The following is a 21761-nucleotide window of genomic DNA, read 5'->3' on the forward strand; positions in this document are numbered from 1 at the left end:
CTCCCGGCTCGACCTTTTAGTAGGTCACACTTCTGGTACCAGGGGCGTCGTAACCATTCCACCCACTGTTCATTCAATTCCGCCAGCGAGGGCTCTGATCGGCTGCAATTAAAAATCAAGGCGCGTCTTCTGCCCGCAGGCTGGGCATGGATTCCTCGAGCGCGAACTGGGTCGGCGCCTGGTGGGTAGGCTTTTTCGGGGCCTCCGTTGTCGCCTTCTTCGTCGCCTTTCCAGTAACCAGTTTCCCGAGGGCGCTACCAAGTACGTATGTATGCCTGGTCACTCTCCGGTCAACGGCTGCATTATTGCGTTGCACGCTTCACGTCAGCCGTTTTTCTCTCGCAGCTGCGGCGCAAAAAGCCAAGGAAGTGGCTCTCCTTAAAAGCGAGAAGCCGCCGCCGGAGCAGCCAGAAAGTGCATCGCAAAAAGGCGATGACATGGCCCCGCTTAATCCGGACGGGACGTCCATCCGGATAGAAGTCAAGCCCCCAGGCGAGGCTACCAAAGCAGAGCAGCGGAGCCTGGTGAACCACATCAAAAGGCTCGCCGTCAACCCGACCTTCGTATTCCTCACGCTTGCTGCGGCTGCCGAAAGTGAGTCCCGGCGCCCCTCGTGTTTTTGCTATTGGCATGACCGGATCATTCTGTTGCTTGAACTTGCGAGTTGCGTCATAACGTACGTTGGGCTAGTGCAGATCTTGCTGACCTGCAGTTTTTCTTTAATTTGGAGAAGGAAGGGGAAAGCACGGGAAAAATCTGCCGTGATAGAACGAGGGTAAACAAAGTTTGTCGAGCGAAGGCTCAATTTTGGCGCCGATAGCGAGCGCCAAGTGAACGCGCACACAATCGAACCGTAGGTCAAAGAACACGGGCGCTGCTCGGTGCAGTCGGCGCTCCAGGCGTGAACACGCAGTGAACTGGGATACAGCCAACGCTTCGTTGTGTCATCTCCGCGTGGCACGCGCGTTTCCTCTTTTCCACTATCCGCACTCCTCTATTTGGATCAAACCAGCAATTAGATGCTTTCACTGCGCAACTACACGAGGCGCTGGTTTGACCTCGACGTAGCTTGAAGGTCATAATGCTGCTACGAGGAAGGGGCTGTTTTCTGGGTTGGTACCTGGAGTAATAGCGCTTTCGCTCTAAAAGGTATAGGTCTCTATAGATACGGAGCACAGGTAATGCAAGAGTCAGTGTTCTGACCCTGGGCTTTGAATATATTATCTAAACTTGTTAGGTTTTGCTCCTGCTCCTCCTGGATAGCTGTGTGTGCTTTGTGGGCTGGGGTTTGCTGGATTAACTGTCTCCAAAGTCTTAAAAGAAACTCATAACTGGGACGTACAAACAGTCCTGAGCATATGTGAATATGGTTACAGGGGTACCTTATTTGGGCTAAAGGCTTCTGAAAACAAGTTTTTTTTTTCTTTCGATATTTTACGTAAACGACTGAGCACAAAATTTCCAGCGCCATATCCACCATATCTTTTCCGGGTTCAGTGGTTGCCAATGTCGGTAAAACCCACAGACATAAAAGTCCTAAATACTTACGCGTGGTTGGTACTATTGTCACTATATGAGGTGTAACTCGCTTCCAAAATTGCCTACAATAACGAAGGTACTGCGGTAGATGATTGGTAGTTTTATTGCCAGACAAGTCCAGGATAAGTCAGCTTGAATTGACCAGGTGAAGTTAAAGAACACACCAAGATGTTAATAAAGCTTCAGCGACCAAGACCTCTGAAGAGCCAAGCTCTTAATAAATGCGGTTACTGATGTTCAAGCATCTCAGGTATGTCATAAGATGTGAGATATCCGTTAAGCGGCATCGCAAGTCAGTAGCAGCTATATGGGCTGACGACCTGTTGCAGTTCATAAAGAAAAATGAACTCTTGTTGGCACGTGTCCAAATTAATATGCCACCGTTTGTTGAGTACAGCAGCGGTATACACGTTGCGGTTACTCCAGAAACTTGGTATGCAAAATAGTGTTTAATAGGAATCATGTCTGTTTTAAAGCTTAAACTTCTGTATAAGGTGTGTAGTGCCACCACTCATTGGGAAACGACGGAGGGTGTATCGGCAAGCGAAGTATTTATTTCAGTGTTGTCTTTTTTTTTTCAGCTATGATTGCGTCTGGGCTGACCGGATTTGCCACGAAGATCTTCATTTCCATGTTCGGCATTACGCCCAGCCAGGCCTCCGCTCTCTTAGGTAATTCCAAGCTCGGTAATTCTTAGGTAATTCCAAACGCCGCTCTTTCACATCCGAATTTCATGTAGCTTTCGCCCACTGCCGCATCGCCCCACATCAAAGCCATTGTACTGCGTTACCTTCTTTTCTTTTCTGTTACAAGTACTCCTGAGTTGAAGGAACACCTAGAGAGCTTTATTTGTGCCGCATGGGCTAAGCCCTATCCTAGTGGATTCGGAAATGAGTGTTCCATGCCCTTTCTCTCACCCCGTGAGATATTGAGTTAGAAAACTAGGCTCGAGTTACTCGTTAAAAAAATCACAGCCCCCTTCTTAAGAGAAACATGGTTCAAACACTAAACTTTCTCCCAAGCAACTGGAGGCAAAGTCAAATTCCGAAATTCAAGCTGCTTCGAGTGTGCCAGAATGGTGGAGTCGGTTTGACGTCGGCTTCATGAGGCGAGGGAACCAGGTTCGATTCCGACGACGGGTAGCGTTTACAGCAAAGCTATATACCTCTACCCCCCCCTCCCCCCCCCCCCCAAATGGTTTCATCGCAGTGGACAAAAATGATCTACGTGGGCAAAAACGTCGAGGCGCCAATGCCTAAGACGCCGAGCGCATGCGTCAGGCTAATCTTGCATTATGGGTAATAAGGCGCTGTGAACAATGGAACCACCATGTGTTCCTTTTTAAAATGATGTCTACAGATTATGTCTGAAGGCTAGGCAGGACTAGTGTCACTAAACACAGCAATTCATGCCCAAGACGCCAGCGCATGCGTCAGGCTACGCAGAATCCAGCATTTGCCGCCAAAGAAGCCGAGCGTAGTGTCAGCAGATAACGGCGGCCATTTTGTCGTTCATCAGTGTTGCGAGACTGCCGCATCTACGGCCTCGCCGTTAACTCCGACCGGGTCGTTTGTTAACAACACTACCGAAGATGTAGCAAAACGGCACCTTTGGACACACTTCTGCTGCTGAAATACTGTCACACGCGTTATCCTTGATTCGCATTCGGAGCTACGTCAGTCGCGCGCAGCCGCAGAGCAAGGTGTATCGACTAAAACGCATAAACAACAGATGGCGGCGTCCATGGCGGCGCCACGGAACAGTAGGAGAAAAGAGTGCCGATACTCCGTACCTTTATTTAGTGACACTAGCCGAGCGTTACCGACAAGCCCAGCGAAACGACGAGAAACATTTCGTACCCTCCTCTTTCATACCCATTTGTAGTGGTTTACAACAGCTGTGCTGGAGAACCACTTCGCAAGGCGGGATGACGACCAATTTTTTTTCTTGAGGCGCTTGATGTTCCTTAGCTTATCATAGTTTTATGGAACCCATTGTACGAAGTTGGTTTTCCCGAAATGCGTTTTTCTCGGACGACCGATGCCATCAGTGAGGTATAGAAAGCTTCGCTTTAAAGACTCCCTCTTGCTCAATGGTTTTGAAGCATCGATTAGCCTTGAAGCGGAGAAACCTTGATACTTCATGATGTCAATGTGCCCGGCGTATGCACATTACGATTGAAAGACGGCATTGTCAGTAAAATGAAACTTCAGAAAACATTCCGCCATTAGCAAGACTGAGAGGTGCATCCGGCCAGGGCATAGCGTTATCAACGGTATGAGCGTCAAAGGCCGCGCTGCTGCTGTTTCGTGCCTCCGCAGCAGTGTTGTACGGAACGGCGTTCCAAGGAACGTCGTTCTTGGAACTACTTCCTTTTGGCAGGAACGGAAGAACGCCACCGTTCCATTAAAGGTTGGTGGAACTGTAATGGTAACTCACTCGTTAGGGTTATGAAGGAACGGCAGGAGCGGCGTTCCTTCTGCAAAGGTTACATCGCTAGGATTTGGCTGTTTTTCATGCCAAGGCTCGAGTAGAAAAATCCACAAGTTGCTGCTGTGTTCCTCTTTCTATACGCTGGCCAAATTTCCCGCCCTACAGTGGAACGTGGTTCTCGCAGGTCAAGGGCAGAGGAATAACCACGTAGCGGGTCGCAGCTTGTGCTTATTTTCATGCCGGTTTAGCTTACGCAGCGGCGTTCGACGGGTGGATAGCGCAGCCGCGAGAATGCTTTTCAACTTTTATTGCTTGCCTGGGAAGGCCAGGATGCGCGTCTAGCCGATAGAATTGTTCCCTGCCGGGGAAAGGTTGCCTAAGTCCGAGCGGCGCTGCAGGTCCCACGTGAAACCACCGTATCTGCATATTTTCATGGGTAATTACCGCATTAGTGCGCGCAAGGCACGGGCGCGTTGTCGGGGGAGTTGCAATGCGCTCCTGTAAAATCATTCGAAGGATCACCGACTGTCAATAGAGCCATGGGCGCGCCGCAGTATCTCCGGATGTTGTACTGCTCGAAGTTAGAGTACGTGCGCAGTTCGCCACGGCGCGGTCTATCGCCGATCTGGCGGGAATGGGTCGATCGGAGGGCGAAGTCCGCACGCATCGTGTTGACGAAGGGCAGGGATTTCGTCACTGTTCGGAGTAATTTTGTCGTACGCCGTATCGACAAATTCCTGAGAGAGGCCGCCCGAAGGTCGACGGCCCTCGTTTAGAGTTGCTTTAGTTGGTCGGTTTCAACTTCTGTTGTACTTGTGCTTTGATGAATACCTGGAAGTGAGAGTGAGAGTGGTATCACGTGATTATTTGTGTACAAACATACAAATACAAATCTTTGTATTTGTATGCAAATCTTTGGGTTTTGTTGACCTGGCCAAACAGCGGCCCAGTGTGTGTTCGTTAGTAGGCCTTTCGAGACGTGGTTTTGCGTAATAAAACCGAAGTATTTGGCGTTTTTGGACAGTCAGAGCGAGAGCTAGAAAGTCGATTGAGGGAAGTTTGAGCCCGGTCAGTTCACCAAACGAAGAGCCCCGCGTGAGTTAGATATGTTTAGCTGAGATCCTTTCAGCATTTCTCTGTTTTTTTTTTAAATGTGAACTTAGTATATCAGGTGCGCAGTTAGACATGTCAGGAGTTTGTCCGGTGCTCCCCAAAAAAAAGTCGTCTAGGAGCATTTTTTGGATTATTTTTATCTCCAGATAATCTGCTGCCGGCAGTGTTCATATTCGTATAATATACGTAGTTCGATGTGAGTTTTTATTTTCTCGCTTTATTTCGCCTCAGGATTACCCGCCAGCGGAATTTTTAAAATGAAATGTAACGTTAATGTAACGGCACGTTCCAATGCTCCAAGTGGAACTGGAACGCGTTCTTTTCTCAATAAAGGAACTTGTAACGGGAACTCGTTTCGAAATTCGGAAGGAACGAGGAACACGCTTTCGTTCCTGTTTTAGAGGAACGTGTACAACACTGCTCCGCAGGCGCCATATCCGTTCCAAGCGCTTGCGGCGGGACTATGCTGGGCGGCTACGCGATCACCAAGCTCGAGGTCAGTTCTTCAACCATCGTGCGCTACTGCTGCATCCTGTCTTTCGTGCCCTGGTTCTCGCTCTTCGTCTTCTTGTACTCCTGCGAGGCCCGCCAGAGCGCACTCGTCAACTTTACCTTCGCGGATGAAATGCAAGTATCTTTCGGCCTGGCACTTTGTTAGCGTAAAGCTCGTGCTGAAATCGCTTGTTTCTTATCTTGGAAATAAGAACGGCCTTTTATAGCTCTCATACCGGCATATTGCAGTGCCAAGTTTTAGCACTTTCTTGATCAGTGGATAATATAGTCTTGTAATTCTTTTTTTTTACTGCACCCCTACTTCTTTATCATTAGTTTTATTTACGGTTGTTTCCCTTTTTTCCCTTCTTTTACTTTATTGTCCCACTATACTCACCCCCTAGCGAGTCTGGAGGTGTTGTTTGAGGAATTAGAGAGCATTAAATGGGATGTAATAGGGCTTAGTGAGGTTAGGAGGAGAGGTGAAGCCTTTACGGCGCTGAAAAATGGACACGTTCTACGCTACCATGGTCTAGTGGACAGAAGAGAACTGGGAGTGGGATTTCTAGTCAATAAAAACATAGCTGGCAACATAGAATAGCGAATACTATAGCATTAACGAAAGGGTAGCCGGTCGCGTAATTAGGTTTAATAATAGGTACAAACTCAAGGTGGTACAGGGCTACGTGCATACATCCAGCCACAATGACCAGCTAGTTGGACGCTTAATTCTATGAAGATGTGGAATCGGCAACGGCTAAAGTAAAAATACAGTATACCCTAGTTATGGGAGACTTCAATTCTTAAGTAGGCAAGAATCATGCTGGAGACAAGGCAGTTTGGAACTAAAGTATGGGCTGTAGAAATAGCAGGGGGGACCTGCTAGTCGAGTTCGCAGAACGGAATAATCTACGCGTAATGAACACCTTCTTCTGCAAACGGGAGAGTCGGATGTGGACGTGGAGGAGCCCGAATGGGAACATAAAAATGAAATCGACTTCATATTATGCGATAACCCTGGCGTCGTGCAGGATGTGGAAGTGCTCGGAAGAGTGTAGTGACCACCGTATGGTAAGATCTCGAATTAGGCTAGATTTGAGGAGGGACCGTAACAAGCTAGTACTTATAAAAAACCGATAAATGAGCTAATAGTAAGACATAAAGTTGAAGAATTCAGGATCGCGCTTCAGAACCGACATTCAGCTCTTAACGATGAAGCCGAGCTTACGACACAGGAAGCAAGCGACAATCGTACACGCGTTATCACGGAGTGTGTAGTAGAAGTAGGGGACACGATGGCTAGACAGGATACTGGGAAACTTTCCCAGGAGACGAAAGATCTAATTAGGAAACGGCAAACCATGACAATCTCCACCCCAGCTTACAGAATAGAACTAGCGCAGCTTTAGAAGTTAATAAACGTAAGACAGCTGACATACGGAAGTACAATATGGAGAGGATCGAATACGCTGTAAAGAACGGAGGTAGCCTGAAAGAAGTGAAGGGGTGTTTAGGCGTGGGGAAAAAGCTGATGTATGCACTTAAACATAAGCAAGGCAATGTCATCACAAATAGGGATAAAATAGTCAGTGTGGCCGGGGAGCTCTATAGGGATCTATACAGTAGCCGGGACATCCAGGATAATGCCGAACGAGAAAGTAGTTCAGAGGAGATAGACATCCCACCAGTAACGACCGAAGAAGTAAGGAAGGCTTTGAAAGAAATGAAAGGGGGCAAAGCAGCTGGTGAGGATCAGATAACAGCAGACCTCTTGAAGGATGGCGGAGAAATTGTACTTGAAAAACTAGCAAACCTGTATACGCAATGCTTAATGACCGCAAGTGTGCCGGAATCTTGGAAGAACGCGAACATCATCCTAATCTATAAGAAAGGTGATATGAAGGACTTGAAAAATTACAGGCCGATAAGCTTACTGTCAGTCGTCTACAAGGTACTTACCAAGGTAATCGCTAAAAGAATTCCTGCCACCTTAGATATTAGTCAACCTAAAGAACAAGCAGGGTTCAGTAAAGGTTATTCAACAATGGACCATATTCACACGATCAATCAGGTTATAGAGAAGTGCGCTGAGTATACTGGACCCCTATATATAGCCTTCATAGATTATAAGAAAGCATTTGACTCGGTCGAAACCCTAGCAGTCATTCAGGCATTACGGAACGAGGGGGTAGATGAGCATTATGTAAGAATACTAGAGGATATCTACAATGGGTCCACAGCTACCATCATCCTCCATAAGGAGAGCAGTAAAATACCTATAAGGAAGGGTGTCAGACAAGGAGACACAATCTCTCCAATGTTATACACAGCATGTTTACAAGAAGTATTCAGAACGTTGGATTGGGAACAGGTGGGAGTAAGGTTTAATGGAAAATACCTCAGTAACCTCAGATTTGCTCATGACGTTGCCTTGTTAAGTAACGCGGGGGACGAATTGCAAAGCATGCTTACCACATTGGACAAACAGAGCAGAACCGCGGGCCTGAAAATTAATACGCGGATAACTAAAGTAATGATAAATAACCTCGGGACAGCACAGTGGTTTGAGATAGGTGGCGATGCAGTGGAAGTGGTAAGCGAATGTATCTACCTAGGTCAAGTTGTGACCCCGGATCCCAACCATGACGGAGAGGTAATTCGAAGGATAAGAATGAGGTGGGGTGCATTCGGCAAGTATTCTCAGATAATGAATGGCAGCCTACCATTGTGGCTGAAGAAGAAAGTGTATGACAGCTGCATCTTACCTGTACTCACCTACTGGGCATAAACTTGGGAACTCACTAAGAGGGTCCAAGTTAAATTGAGAACTACTCAGCGAGCAATGGAACGGAAGATGATAGGTGTAACATTAAGGGACAAGAAGAGAGCGGTGTGGGTCAGGGAACAAGCGTGTGTTAAGGGCATATTAGTAGAAATTAAGAAGAAATGGACGCGACCAGGGCATGTAATGCGAAGGCAAGATCATCATCATCATCATCATCATCATCATCATCATCATCATCATCATCATCATCATCATCATCACCACTACCATCGTAATAATAATAATAATAATAATAATAACAATAATCTTCTTCTTCTTCTTCTTCTTCTTCTTCTTCTTCTTCTTCTTCTTCTTCTTCTTCTTCTTCTTCTTCTTCTTCTTCTTCTTCTTCTTCTTCTTCTTCTTCTTCATTATCAGCCTATCTACGCCCACTGCAGGGCAAAGGCCTCTCCCAGTATTCTCCAATTACCTCGGTCCTGTGCCAACTGTGACCAAATTATCCCCGCAAACTTCTTAATCTCATCTGCCCATCTAACTTTCTGCCGCCCCCTGCAACGCTTGCCTTCTCTAGGGATTCACTCTGTTACCCTTAATGACCAGCGGTTATCTTGCCTTCGCATTACGTGCATTTACAAATCGCTCTCTTCCCCCTTTGCCTACGGCCGTAAGGAGTAGCGGGGGTTGCGCACCAGGGACGTGTTCGAGAATCGTAGACACAGCGTGCAGAACGACTGGTTGCTTGGCGACAATGAGAGGCGTGGCGATAACGTGGAAAGGTTAAGGTCCCAGCAGCCGTACGTAGGAGTCCCTTTTAGATGCAGCTTTCGGGAAGCTTCCAAGGTGTCCTAGGCGTTAGAACGCCTTCGAGAAATACCAAATTGAGAGCTAGCTCTGCAATCAAACTACTTTCCTGAAATTAGCCACTTGCTGCTCAACTAAAAACAATTTTGGTTGTTCTTCCGTCGTTGAATGATATCACACTTTCAATAATAAGCATGTGTGTGATTTATTGATATTTTCACGGGACAGTTCAGACAACTGAAGACGACAAGTAAGGTGTCGGCTACGGCTATATTCTCCGGGGCTACTTTTGTAGGAAGGCGAGAAGCGTTGGCTACCCTAAACAGTGTTCTCACCCTGGCCATACATTTCACATTGTAAACAATGCAAATTAAGCGAGAGGTGTGGAGCTCAATACTCGCACCTATAGCAACGTGTGACGGGGTGGAAGCCAGAAAATTCGATAACTTACTCTATTTACAATGTGAGATGACTAGCAAGATAACGTTGTGTACGATAGACAAAGCGTTGATCGTCTTAACATCTCCCAAAAAACAGCGGTAGCTAATTTTCTCTGTAGTCTCTAATTCCATGATTTACCTGTTACGATATTGTTATGAATGTTATTATAGCGATAATGCGTCAATGAATCATTAACTTTTTTTTAAAGTGTCTTACAACAATATACTGATACAATATGGATTTACTATGTGCATTCATAATAATATTCGAGCCCAGTACAAGCCACGCTAGATGTTTTACTGAAGGAGCAAAAACAAACACCTTTGTGTCGAAATATCGGCGCCAGTTAAACATCTTCAAGGGGTCTAAGCGAATTTGGGGTCATTCGCTACAGTGCGCCTGGCAGATTAGGTGGAGTTTTGGCGCGTAAAACACATAAAATGTGAAGAAAAAAGCGTCTACCGTAAAATTGGGTGGTAGGGACACCCAGGTGGTGGAAATTTAACCCGCATTCCTGTTCTGCTGCGTGCTGTTCGTGACCGAAGTGTGTGCAAAGCCCCTATTACATTTTATTGTCAGCCATAAGAGAAACCATTTGCTCGAAATTTTCCCTTGTAGCACATCCTCGTTGTTTAGCTGTTGCAGGTTAACACCTACTGCAGTGTGGGTACTGCATAAATTCAATTCAGCTTCGTAACTACGTATCAAACCAGTTTTCTGCTCTTGGTGAAGGGAAGATGCGGTGAAAATGACGCGATGTTCAGATTTTTCGGGTGAACCGGTTACTGCGAATGGTGGGTGAGATAATCGATATTTTAGAAGAAAAAAAATCAGCCGCATTCCACTCTGTGAACGTGGATTATCGTTGAAGCTGTGCATCTCGTGATGGATTCTTTGGTTGGCCAATCTCTAGGGGCATCCTGCTACAATCATCATCAGCGGTGCCTGTCCAGGCACGCGCACTGGGGGTGTGGTACTCAGGGTTCCCCTACGGGAAGATGACGACCAGAGTTACTGGATATATACCAGTTGCTCTCCACAGGCCCCGTGTATCAAAAGCCGGTATTTGGTTGCCTCCCTGAGCCGGGGCAAGCACGGGGAATGTTGACTACCCTGTCGTCTGTCGGCAGAAAGTTGAAGTAGTACTCAAGTGCTTGCGGCTGCTGCCGTAATTCACAAAAAGAAAAGCCACAAAAACACAAGTAAATTTCACCCAATAACGTATTATAATTTAAAAAGCAAGCTTTATTTTACATAAAAGTTTGAATAATAATAGTTGAGCGAAGTTTAGTTTTTGTCTCCTAGGGGCCGCGCGCGTCGACTTGCCCCTCAGCTTCCACAGAGCAGGGGGGCTAGCGCCGCCCGGATTCTGTAGCGGAGTTTCGCAACTGTATTTATTGAGTAACTCTGAGGACGACGGTGGTTGAACGCGAAGCTATCTCGTGATGGATTCTTTGGTTCGTCAATCCCAGGGGCATCCTGCCACAATCATCATCAGTGGTTCCTGGCCAGGCATGCGCAGTGGGTGTGCGGACGCCGCACGGCGGGGGGAGGGACATAGCCCCGACAATAAGATGCTCCGCATCTAAAAACCATATTGAAAATTTTGTTCGTTTGCTGTGGTATGAGAAAATGACAGCGGTTGATTACAGTCCACACCCCGCCGCGGTGGCTCAGTGGCTAAGGCGTTGCGTTGCTGAGCACGAGGTCGCGGGCTCGATTTCGCGCCGTGGCGCCCGCTTTTCTGATGGAAGGAAAAACAAAAAACGCCCGTGTGTACGAGATTTCGGCGCACGTTAGAGATCCTCAGGTGGTCAAAATTAATCCGGAGCCCTCCACTACGGCGCGCCGCATCGCCTGCGTTGCGTCGGTGCGTTAAACCCTACAATCAATCCAATTTTCTGTCCACACACACAAAAAAAACTAAAGCACGTAAGTTTAGGTAAAACATTCAAACAATAAGAACTTAAAACGGGCGTTAGCTGCACGCTATATTTTATCACGTTCGCTGCCTCTTTACATTTCTATACATTGTCATACCCGCTTCCCATCGCTCTGCTTGAAATCTCAAGTTCTACCCGCCGCGGTGGCTCAGTGGCTAAGGCGTTGCGCTGCTGAGCACGAGGTCGCGGGTTCGATTCCCGGCCGCGGCGGCCGCTTTTCTGATGGAGGCGAAAAGCAAAAACGCCCGTGTGTACGAGATTTCGGCGCACGTTAAAGATCCCCAGGTGGTCAAAATTAATCCGGAGCCCTCCACTACGGCGCGCCTCATCGCCTGCGTTGCGTCGGCGCGTTAAAACCCTACAATCAATCAAATCAAATCTGAAGTTCTCGTAAATTATTGAAGCATTACACTTTAACCGAGACTGTTGCTTGAAGGTTTTGAGGCTATTCATAGGAAATCACGTGTCGGGTATTGAAAAGAGCAAGGCAAATTTCAATTTGTACCGGTAAGTAGCGCTGTACGGCACTGTGTTCGAGTCATTCGTCTAGACTTTGCCAGATCGTCGTCATCTGCTTGAAAGTTTGTTCGGTTCGGTTTGTTCAGTTTGTGTCGACGGCTGAAGTGCACTGAAAGTTCATATAAGGCAATTTTTGGGGAAAATGGGGCGTCGGAAGGGCCGGGAAATATATGAAATCACCAATGCTCAAAGCAGCCAGAAAGTAGCCAACACGCCACACTGAAATTTCCGTCGCCACGAGTCCCCAAAAGTCGCCAGTTTGGCGACAAATCGCCAGACGTGGCAACCCTGTCGACGACGCGCAGGTGGTGAATGCACCATGGCTATCTATAGCTGTATCGATGCTTCAAGGATTTTGGTTTACGCGCTCGGTCCACGCACACATCGGTCTCTCCTAGAAACTAGCATACAAAAGCTACGCTGCAAAAAGAAAACTTGCTATCAATGAGTATCAGCAAGCACCGTGAAAAAAGGACAGAAATGGTTATTCTGTCTGCTGCAAGGGTCACAAAAGCAAGGTTTTTTTTCGCGAATTTGTGCGGAATCTGTTTATTTGGAGTTTTCACATCGCGCACGTGGCTTGATGGTGTGGTTGTTTGTCTATTAAACGCGTAAGGAACGAATATGTTGTAGACAGGAACGGAGAACGTCCTCCAGCATTGCGCGCAAAGGACTACTCGTAGATGCCCGGTATAGCAACCCCCAGCCGGAACGACTCAATTTGCTGCAGGCACGCGCTTACTTTCCCCGATCTCGAACGGACGTGCAACGCGCATTGCAACTGCTCGGCCACCGTCTACGACCCCGTATGCGGCACCGACAATTTCACCTACTACTCGCCCTGCATCGCTGGATGTACCGACTCTAAGCGCCTCAAGAAGACAACGGTGGGTGTTTCTCTACTTGCCTCCGCAATGTTCCCGGGGAAAGGTCGCACGGCCTGTGTGGCGTTGAGCGATTCGCCGGTGCGGGATTGCTGCATAATAATCGAGCGGAGTCATTGAATAATTCCGAACCGAATCAATGCTCCCACGCGATGGCGGCTCACAAATCATGCGCATATGCGTAATGCCTGTATCAAGGCATGGAATGACTAACTTGTTCAACATTGACTCGAATACAGTAAATGCTCGTGTGACATTGCGCCTCATCATATGAAAACTATATAGATTGGGGGTAAGAGGAAGGGGGAGATATTTCGGTTGACATCCTGCAGAAGGCATCGCGTCTTGTACATCACCACGAGTCGCACCACGCGCTAGCAGCCCAGCCTGTTCCCCCCATCTAGCCTATAGGATCGTGCAGGCTCTAACAAGAAGAAATTCAGATTTACCAGTCGCGTGCATAGGTCGCAATCGACGTGAAGTGAAGCTAACTGAATGCCGCTCCTAATCCCTGTCTCACAGAATGTTTTCTAATTGTTTCTCTGCGCTGCTAACGAGACGCACTGCTTTCGCAAGGCCGAGAGACGTCCTGATTATCGGATGGGGTTGTAGTGCTCACTACGCTGCTCGTCTCCTATTGCGCTACATTAGTGACCAGCACACGGCTTAGACGCCAGCTCCAAGCCCTGTCTTCAATTACGCTTCGGCCTGCGACCGCAGCGAACGCTTCCGTCGACGCCGCGAATTGGTTCGGCCGATGACCGCTGCGCCGTCGGCACTGCTAGTTGTTGCATTCGGTGGCTAACGTGTTGTCGGCGGCGCTTCTGTAGGCGCCGCGAAACATCACGAGGAGCTTTTTATCTTGGCTGAGCTTGAAGGTCACAAGGGATGCTTCCGGGCTCTAAAGCAAAGCTTTAACATAGACAAGCAGAATTTCGCCGTCACCAGCAATTTGACCTTCATTTGACCGCAGCTGCGTCGCAGCATTGGAAACGCATCACGTGACCCACCCCGCCGAACTTTGCAGCCGCCGGCTTGGCGCATGCGTTCTCCGCAGCTGAGACGCCTTGTGACCACGTGACTTGCCGCGCGCCTGGCTGAGAGGACGCCGCGCTCGCCGAGTCCCTGTGAGCTTGGCCCTGGATGAGAGCGAGGCCAGGCCGTGTTCTCTGAACGTTGCGCGCGAGCTAGTGGCTTTGAGCCGTCGTCGGCATGCGGCGTCTAACCACCCCGCGGATATCGCCCGGCGAGCTGCATCCCTAGAGCGTGTCTTCCCAAGCCTAATCACAGTCTGTCTAGCCACCGACTTAGGCCCAGCCGTCATACCTGCCTTAACGATTAGTGTATACCTAAGTATAAGGTTTACAATGTTTAACCAAGTGAAACCAACACTTGACCAAGCTAAACTAACTTTCGCTTTGCATATCCAGGGTTAGCTGAGCTAATCCAGAGTCATTTTTACCTGGAGTGATAAACGTCCCTTGATAGCCATTTTTTATCACGTTAGAGCGCTAAGAGACAGGGCGAACACCGAGGGCGATGTGACAGGCGCTCGACCCTGTTTTAAGTGCGAATAAGCGACCCCAAACCATCCACCGCCGGCGGCGGCGTCCGCAGTGCTCCTCTATATTTAAAAAAGAAACAGCATCCGGCGCCAGGTTTCGATCTGAGGACTTTGCGGCCGCAGCGCGACGCTCTACCGACTAAGCCACGGACGCCACGCTGATATCAATGTGAGTAACGCGCCTTATATCTTTAACGCATTCAAACTACGTCGTCAGCGGCGTGCGTTGGCGACTCAGCGGCGTTATAGCGGCTTGATAACTGCGTGGTGTACACGTGATACTACAAACCCGATGGAAGAGATGGAAGAGAAGGCGGCGAGGCGGTGGGCTGCGGGGGCCGAGCGCAAGCGCCGCAAGCGGGCCGACAACCGTGCATTCGCACTTTCACATTCTCCCCTCGGGGAAATGCGGGGGAATTTTTTTAAAGATGATAGTCTTTCTTGGGCTACTTAAACCCAGAAATTTTGGTCTGTCTGTATGTCTGTCTGTCTGTCTGTGACTCGATTCAGCCACCCGGCCAAAGTAAAACAATGCCTGCGCAATAGTCTTATATAGTCACAGCTAAATGTGCCCGTCTAAGTCGGGTTTAATGTTCATACTTGTCAATATTGTTGAAGAACAACAAGACATTACGCATATATAAGACAAAAAATTACTACAGAAGTGATATTTGCAGCGTTCCTTTATAAAAAATCGTACATATTTGATTTTGGCGAGAATAAATACTTCATCAACTGAAGAAAAAAATATCACTCCGCCGTCGCCTGCTGTCGCCCGCGCCATATAGCTTCTGGCGGCATTTGAAGAAATCAAGTGGCAAAAGTTACGAAGGGTTCCACTAGATAGGTTCCCCGTTTTGCTTGGAACGCACGTAGACTAGGGAAACGCGGTTCTATAAACGTTGAAGTAGGGCACCTCGATTCACACGCGTCTTCGCCGTACGGCAGCGTTGGCATCTAGATACCCGGTTTGGAGCAGTGGAACGCGGGAAATTTAAAATGATTTAAGCAAACCTTTGGCGTCTATACCTTGGGAGGAGCGCGACGCAACAGGAACAACATGAGAGGTGAGCGGGGAAGCAAATGGGGGCATTTACTTGGCAAAAGTCGATAGAGAATATCGTCTTTTGACGACATTTGCAACGAAAGGAGCAGATACGCGGCCAATTTTTTCTTCGTCGTTTTGTGTCTCCGTGTTCCAATTTTAAACATGAACCTTCTTGCGCTAAAGCTTCGCTTCTCCGCAAGCAGGTTCATATATTAAATAATCAGGTTCATAAGTAAAAACCTGCATCTTCAATTGAATGCCGTTCCTAATCCCTCCCTCACAAAATGCTTTCTAAATATCCCTGCTCTGCAAATCAGGCGCGCTGCTCTCGCAAGGCTATGAGACGTTTTTCGGATTGTCGTTCGTGGCAGCAGTGATCATCACGCTGCTCTTCTCCCATAGCGCTACATACGTGACCAGCACGCTGCTTAGTCGCCAGCTCCTAGCACCTTCCTTAATTCTGCTTCGGCTGGTTACCGTAGCGTGGTTGGTGACGCTTCTGTAGGCGGCGCGAATCGGTTTGGTCGGTGGCCGAGGTCGGTGGTGCTTTCCTTGGCGCCGCGAAAGCGCTCGAGGCGCTTGCTTGACCCTGTTCGACGCCATAGACGCTTTCTGGGTTTGTAACTAGAGTAATAAGCCTTGCTTGACAGGCGACCTCCTGTGCCCGTTCTCGCACAGCTGTACGCGCCGTGCACGTGCGTGGCGGGGCCCTCGCTGCCGTTCTTGGGCAACGAGAGCGGCTTCCAGTACATGGCCAAGCGCGACCCGTGCGCCTCCGAGTGCGGCCTCATCCCGCTCTACGGCCTGGCCATGTTCGTGGCGCTCTTCTTCACCTTCCTGCTCATCGTGCCCGCGCTCACGGCGCTGCTGCGCTCGCTCGACGAGGACATCAAGTCCACCGGCATCGGCCTCAACTACGTCGCCATCCGGCTGCTCGGTATGCCTGGCGGCTTGGTGCACGGAACGCTATAGAGGATGAATACGCTCGAACAGGACAAGAGGCTGGCATCCTGCCAATGGTGCCGTTGCTGAAAATATCGCGAGTATACCTTTAGTCGGAGAATTTATAGAGGATTTACGATCACGCACGCATTCACGCACACAGACACGCATACAAGCACTGAACGGCACAATAATAGATGAGCAGGGGAATCCCGCTGTCATTCCGTAGTTTTTCGATAAACGTAATAATAAGTGTATTCCGCTCCAACGATTGTCTTTAAAACACGGGACGTTTTTTGGCTTGCCATAGTTACTCGCCGAATCACTTGTAATCTGTTCAACGTACTTGTAATCAGTTGTAATTACTGCATATTGCAATAGTTACCAGCATAATTCACGTTCAGTGCGTGAAAGTGCACGCTGACAACACATGTAGGCACAGAGCACAGATGGGTGATAAGTGGCGCGGTAATCCTTCCAGCATGAAGGAGATGCGTGCCGAGGATTAAGGAAAAATGCCGCATTATGAATACCTGAGGCCCGCGCGGGTTTACCAATGGTTGGATGCAACCATTCAACAGCGGTCGTTCTTCTGTATACATCAATTGGTTGCTACTGCTACGTATCGTGATTATGATGGTGATTATGATGAGATGATAGGTTTTTTACGCTATAGGTCTTCGAAGGCTAACGACAGCATGTACGCCATTATGTTGTCGAAGGGGAGGTGGTTTGCGGGAGAGCAAAAGGAAAGGAAATGCACTGGGGATATTTTGAGCTCGGCAGAGAGCGTGCACCTGCATACGACCTAGTACAGGGCAAGGAAAGTAGAGGGGGAGTGACAGGATAAAGGGGAGAGAGACAGAGGGAGAAAGGTAGAGAGAGAGCTGTCAGTCCTAGAAAGCTGTCAGTCCGGGCACATCAGTCAGTCACTGTACTCCAGGCTACAGACGCCGCGTGAGGCCGGTCGTCTCCAGGTAATGGAGCAGATGGGCGAAGGCTTCCCGTTGGGTTGCCGCAGGCCCCTTCGCGAACAGAAGGTCCTCCATGCCGGAGCTGGGAAGGACGTTACAGGGACAAGGAATACGACATACGATTCAGTTACATTCGAAAGATTCGGCAGCTCATACTTTACCCCAACTCCCTTAGGAGCGAAACTCTATTTCTGTCGCAGACAAATTTATGTTAAAGTGGACATGTTTCCACTTTTATACTTATTAAACATGCTTTATATCGTACCAAAAGGTTCCTATGTCGTACTGGGGGGAGCAAACAGAAATAATGGAAGATCTATTGGTGTATCTTCACAAATGCCTTAGCACCGCATGCAGCTGGGCTAGTTCCTGGAACCTTATGGACGAAAACGGCGCCTAAGGCAGGACCAAAAGAAGTCAACAGGACAGCAGTTGTGTTACATGGCGCTCGTGTTATCCGAGGGTTTTCTTTCGTCTGGTCCCTTTTTCAGCGCTTTTATTATTCATAGGATGTGTTGGTTGCTGGGGAACAAGTTCCGAGCCCCCCATCCAACTTCAAAACGTAGTTTTATACTAATACGCATGGAAAACTTTGATGCATTCACGTGATGCCATGGGATCCGCCACAACAGCTGACATTGGTTCCTTCTTACTTTGCCCGACTTGCAAGATAGCCTGTTCTGAGCGACGCCAAAAGGCGCAGAGGAAACATTTCTTTAATGCCCGTGTGGCATGAAGTTTTTAACAATATTCTTGATGAAACCTTCTATTAGTAGTACTTTTGCTTTGATAACAACCCTTTATTTTGCGCAGCAAAGTATATTTGTTTTTGGGTCACCAGACAACTTTCAATCGAGGTCGTGAGCTGAGGAGGAACGGAACGCCGATCCCGCCCTCGTTGAAGTGCGGCTTACCGAGACACTAACTAGTGCTAGATTTCCTTGTAGTTAGTGAGAACATCTATGCGCCAAAAAGATGCGGGTGCCTTCGTCGGTAGTGAATGTTCTCTTCTGCAAAACTGCAGTGATTCCCACGATGGCGTTGTCATCCATTCCAGCGGGAACACGACAGCAGTTCTTCCCGCTTTGTTGGAAAACACGCAGTTGGTTTGCGCATACAGCCCTATCACCACACCGGAAATCAACTCCGGCGTACTGCTACCTTGTTCGCAGGCACCATCCCAGGCCCCGTGATATTCGGCTACCTAATCGACAAGAGCTGCATACTTTGGCAGGTCACGTGCAGCGGCAAATCGGGTTCCTGCGCCATCTACGAGAACTCAGCCATGGGAAAGAACCTGTTCGGCCTCATGATCACCGTCAAGTCTGCCTCCATATTATTCTTCTTTTTTGGGTCGCTCAGGTTCTCTTCTCAGGCACGTTTAGACCGTTTCACTCTGTGAGCCTTGATAAAATATTAGCATGTTCTCGGCTGTGCTGAACATTCGCAGTTAGACAGTCCTACCAACTGGGCCAATTAGCCCAATAATGAAATTAATCTTCCCAGAACGAAGACGCTGAAAAGGTCTACAGCTGCTCGTCATTATTCGGAAGCGCTTTTGGTGCTTTCCCGTAGCGAAGGCACTGTTCAGTTATGCGCCTGTGTTTAACGGTAGCCTTGTGAGTTGTGAGGTTACGGGAGACTCAAGGCGAGGTAATGGAAGCACAGGTTAAAGACGGGTACACAGGTGTTATACGGATGCATAAAAGATTACACGTAAACGTTGAAAGGCCCAACAAAACACGGACACGGACACAGAAGACGGTTTGAAACGTTCAGGTAGCGGAGAGGCGGTTAAGCGAGATGTCCTAAGTGGGAACTGCCAAAGCCGAATTCAATAACGTAAATGGAACTGGTAGACGCGTACGAATGGAAAGTCCGTCTGCGGTTGGAGAGGTAGACGAGGGCAGTACGTCGGAGGCGAGGCGTGAAGGCGGAATTGGCGTTGTGAGGACACCAGCATGCCAACACCAGAGGCAGAAAGCGGGCGCAGGATGGCCACCCGTCGGTACGTTGTAGAGGATTACGTGGTAGATGGTCGGTACGTCGTGCCTTGACGTTGGACAGCAGCCTCAGGGTACCGTGGTTCTGGCCTTCCTACGACAGACCCTGGAATCGCACGATTTGTACGTCAACTGGGAGTCTATTGGACAGTCCCATTCCGGCCCGAGCGTTACTTTTATCCTCTTCCTCTCCCTTCATTGTCGCAAGGATAATATTGTTTGTTTTCCCTCATGGTACAGCGTGCGCCGCTCCGGTACTCAGCGCTTTTTCTTGCGATTTTTGCTGTTCCGTCACAAACCTTTCGGAGAATTCTGGTAATGCTGCCTGATGTAGGTGTCGTCTGAAGTCATCCGAATTCAGGGACAGGGACAGGGAGGTAAGGTGAGGGCAAAGACCCAATATCGTACGGAGTACCGAAACGCATACAGCATACATTACGCAGGGGGATGACGTGAGTGTAGACTTTTTTTTTTTGTCCAACTAAAACTCAACCGCTATTTTCGTAGCTGCAACAGCATGAACCATATTTTACACCATGAAGCCTTTCACCAAGGCGGAAAAAAAGCAAAGAAAAAGCATGGAGCATTATCAGTAACCCAATTCAAAAACTGTAAGTGTTTTTTTCGATGGTTTTATTATTGCTTATTAATAAGCCATTATAATAAGCTATTAGTTTTTGATAGGCGCTGCCTGGCAGTGGGAAAGAAACGTCAGCTAAAACGAGTCTCCCAGTGGAAATCACTTTAAAACAGTGTTGCACGGAACGGCGTTCCAAGGATAGGCGTCCCTGGGACTAGTTCCTTTTTGGAGGAACGGAGGAACGCCACCGTTCCACTAAGGGTCGGTGGAACTGTAATGGTAACTAGTTAGGTTTATGAAGGAACGGCAGGAACGGCGTTCCTTCTGCAAAGGTTACATTGCTAGGAGGTGGCTGTTTTTGATGCCAAGGCTCGAGTACAAAAATCCACAAGTCGCTACTGTGTTTCCCTTCCTATAAGCCCACGGCTTTTGCCCCGTTCCCGAAAGCCCCGTACTCATAAGCCCCGGACACATTTTCACCGTCTCATTTGCCCCGTGTGATTTTTCCCGTCTAGTTTGCCCTGTGCCGATTTCCCCGTGCCGAAAGACCCGCTCTTTAAGCGCCGTACTCATAATCTAAGCCACACAGGAATTGAAAGAGGGCATATGCAAGACAAGTCTTCTAAAATACTGCGAGAAAAGAAAAGACACAAACACCGTACTACCCATTGAGTAAATGCTGGGTTATTAATGCAAAAAGTCAATCGTCCCCTATCATTGCCGTGACGTGTGGCGGGAGGCGATTCCAATGCTTTATGGAACGGGGAAAGAAAGAATGAATAAAAATTGAGGGACGCGCAGCTTTTTCTTTTATTTTAAATTGGTGGTCACACCGAGTAGATACGTAGGTTTGTAGATTTATAAATCTTTATAGCATTGCGTTTAAGGTATACGTCACGAAGGAAACAAATTCGAAAACGTGCCTGTCGCAAAAAAAGGTTACGCCAGCCAAGCGAGTTCTTTATTTGAGTAAGGCTAGTTGCGAACTGGTAATTTGGGTCACAAGTCAAGAAGCTCGATTTTGAACGGATTCTAGGCGGTCGATAAGATTTTGAGTGTAGGAATCCCACACAACGCATGCGTGCTCGATAGTGGGCCGAATGTTTGATAAGTATAGCCATGCCTTTACTTCCTGAGGTCCATGTCTAGACTTTTCGAATAAAGTTTAGAGTGGTTGCAGCTTTGGCCTAACGTCCCAGTGATACTTCGGGAAAGTGGCAGACGCAATCATTTTCTTAAGATCGCCAAACGTTACTCTACTCCAATTTTTAAAAATCATAGGCACTGAAAAGAAAATCACGCGCCATAATATCGCCCTGGGAGAATGAGTAGGGGAAACTGGCATCGGGGCTTTTGACACGCGGGGATTAGGGCGTGGGACTACTTCTCGCGGGGCATTTGAGACACGAGGCTAACGTGGCGAAGCTTTTGCGACGGGGCTAGAGCGCGCGAGGCAATCGGGATACACCCAGTAATCACACAGCGGCCGCAGCTTGTGCTTGCTTTCATGCCAATTGAGCTTACGCGGTGTTCGAAAGGGTGAATAGCGCTGCCGCGAGGGTGCTTTTCACCTTTCATCGTTTGTCTGGGTATGCCAGGATGCGCGTATGGCCGCTAGAATTGTTCCCTGCCGGGGAAAGGTTGTCGAAGTCCAAGAGGCGCTGCGCGATACCTTGTGAAACCACTGTATCTATACAATC

General features: G+C 48.4%; 1 protein-coding gene across 1 annotated transcript; it reads left to right on the top strand.

The window, feature by feature from the left end:
* The first annotated feature begins 116 nt into the window (after positions 1 to 116).
* On the top strand, positions 117 to 18926 carry LOC144146285 (solute carrier organic anion transporter family member 4A1-like). Its single transcript, XM_077678246.1, has 7 exons — positions 117 to 261; positions 346 to 594; positions 2121 to 2210; positions 5514 to 5712; positions 12797 to 12953; positions 16241 to 16499; positions 18651 to 18926. The coding sequence occupies exons 1-7, from the start codon at positions 147 to 149 to the stop codon at positions 18878 to 18880; spliced, it is 1299 nt and encodes a 432-aa protein (XP_077534372.1). The 5' UTR covers positions 117 to 146; the 3' UTR covers positions 18881 to 18926.
* Positions 18927 to 21761: the final 2835 nt, after the last annotated feature.

This window comes from Haemaphysalis longicornis, unplaced genomic scaffold (assembly GCF_048455015.1).
Source record: "Haemaphysalis longicornis isolate Haplotype H1 unplaced genomic scaffold, Haemaphysalis longicornis Haplotype H1 scaffold_7, whole genome shotgun sequence".
Classification (NCBI taxonomy): Eukaryota; Metazoa; Arthropoda; class Arachnida; order Ixodida; family Ixodidae; genus Haemaphysalis; species Haemaphysalis longicornis.

Coding starts and splice junctions, on each gene's coding strand:
- LOC144146285 (XM_077678246.1), top strand. CDS start 147: ATGGATTCCTCGAGCGCGAACTGGGTCGGCGCCTGGTGGGTAGGCTTT. Junction 262..345: donor TTTCCCGAGGGCGCTACCAA/GTACGTATGTAT, acceptor TTTCTCTCGCAG/CTGCGGCGCAAAAAGCCAAG. Junction 5,713..12,796: donor TTTACCTTCGCGGATGAAAT/GCAAGTATCTTT, acceptor AATTTGCTGCAG/GCACGCGCTTACTTTCCCCG.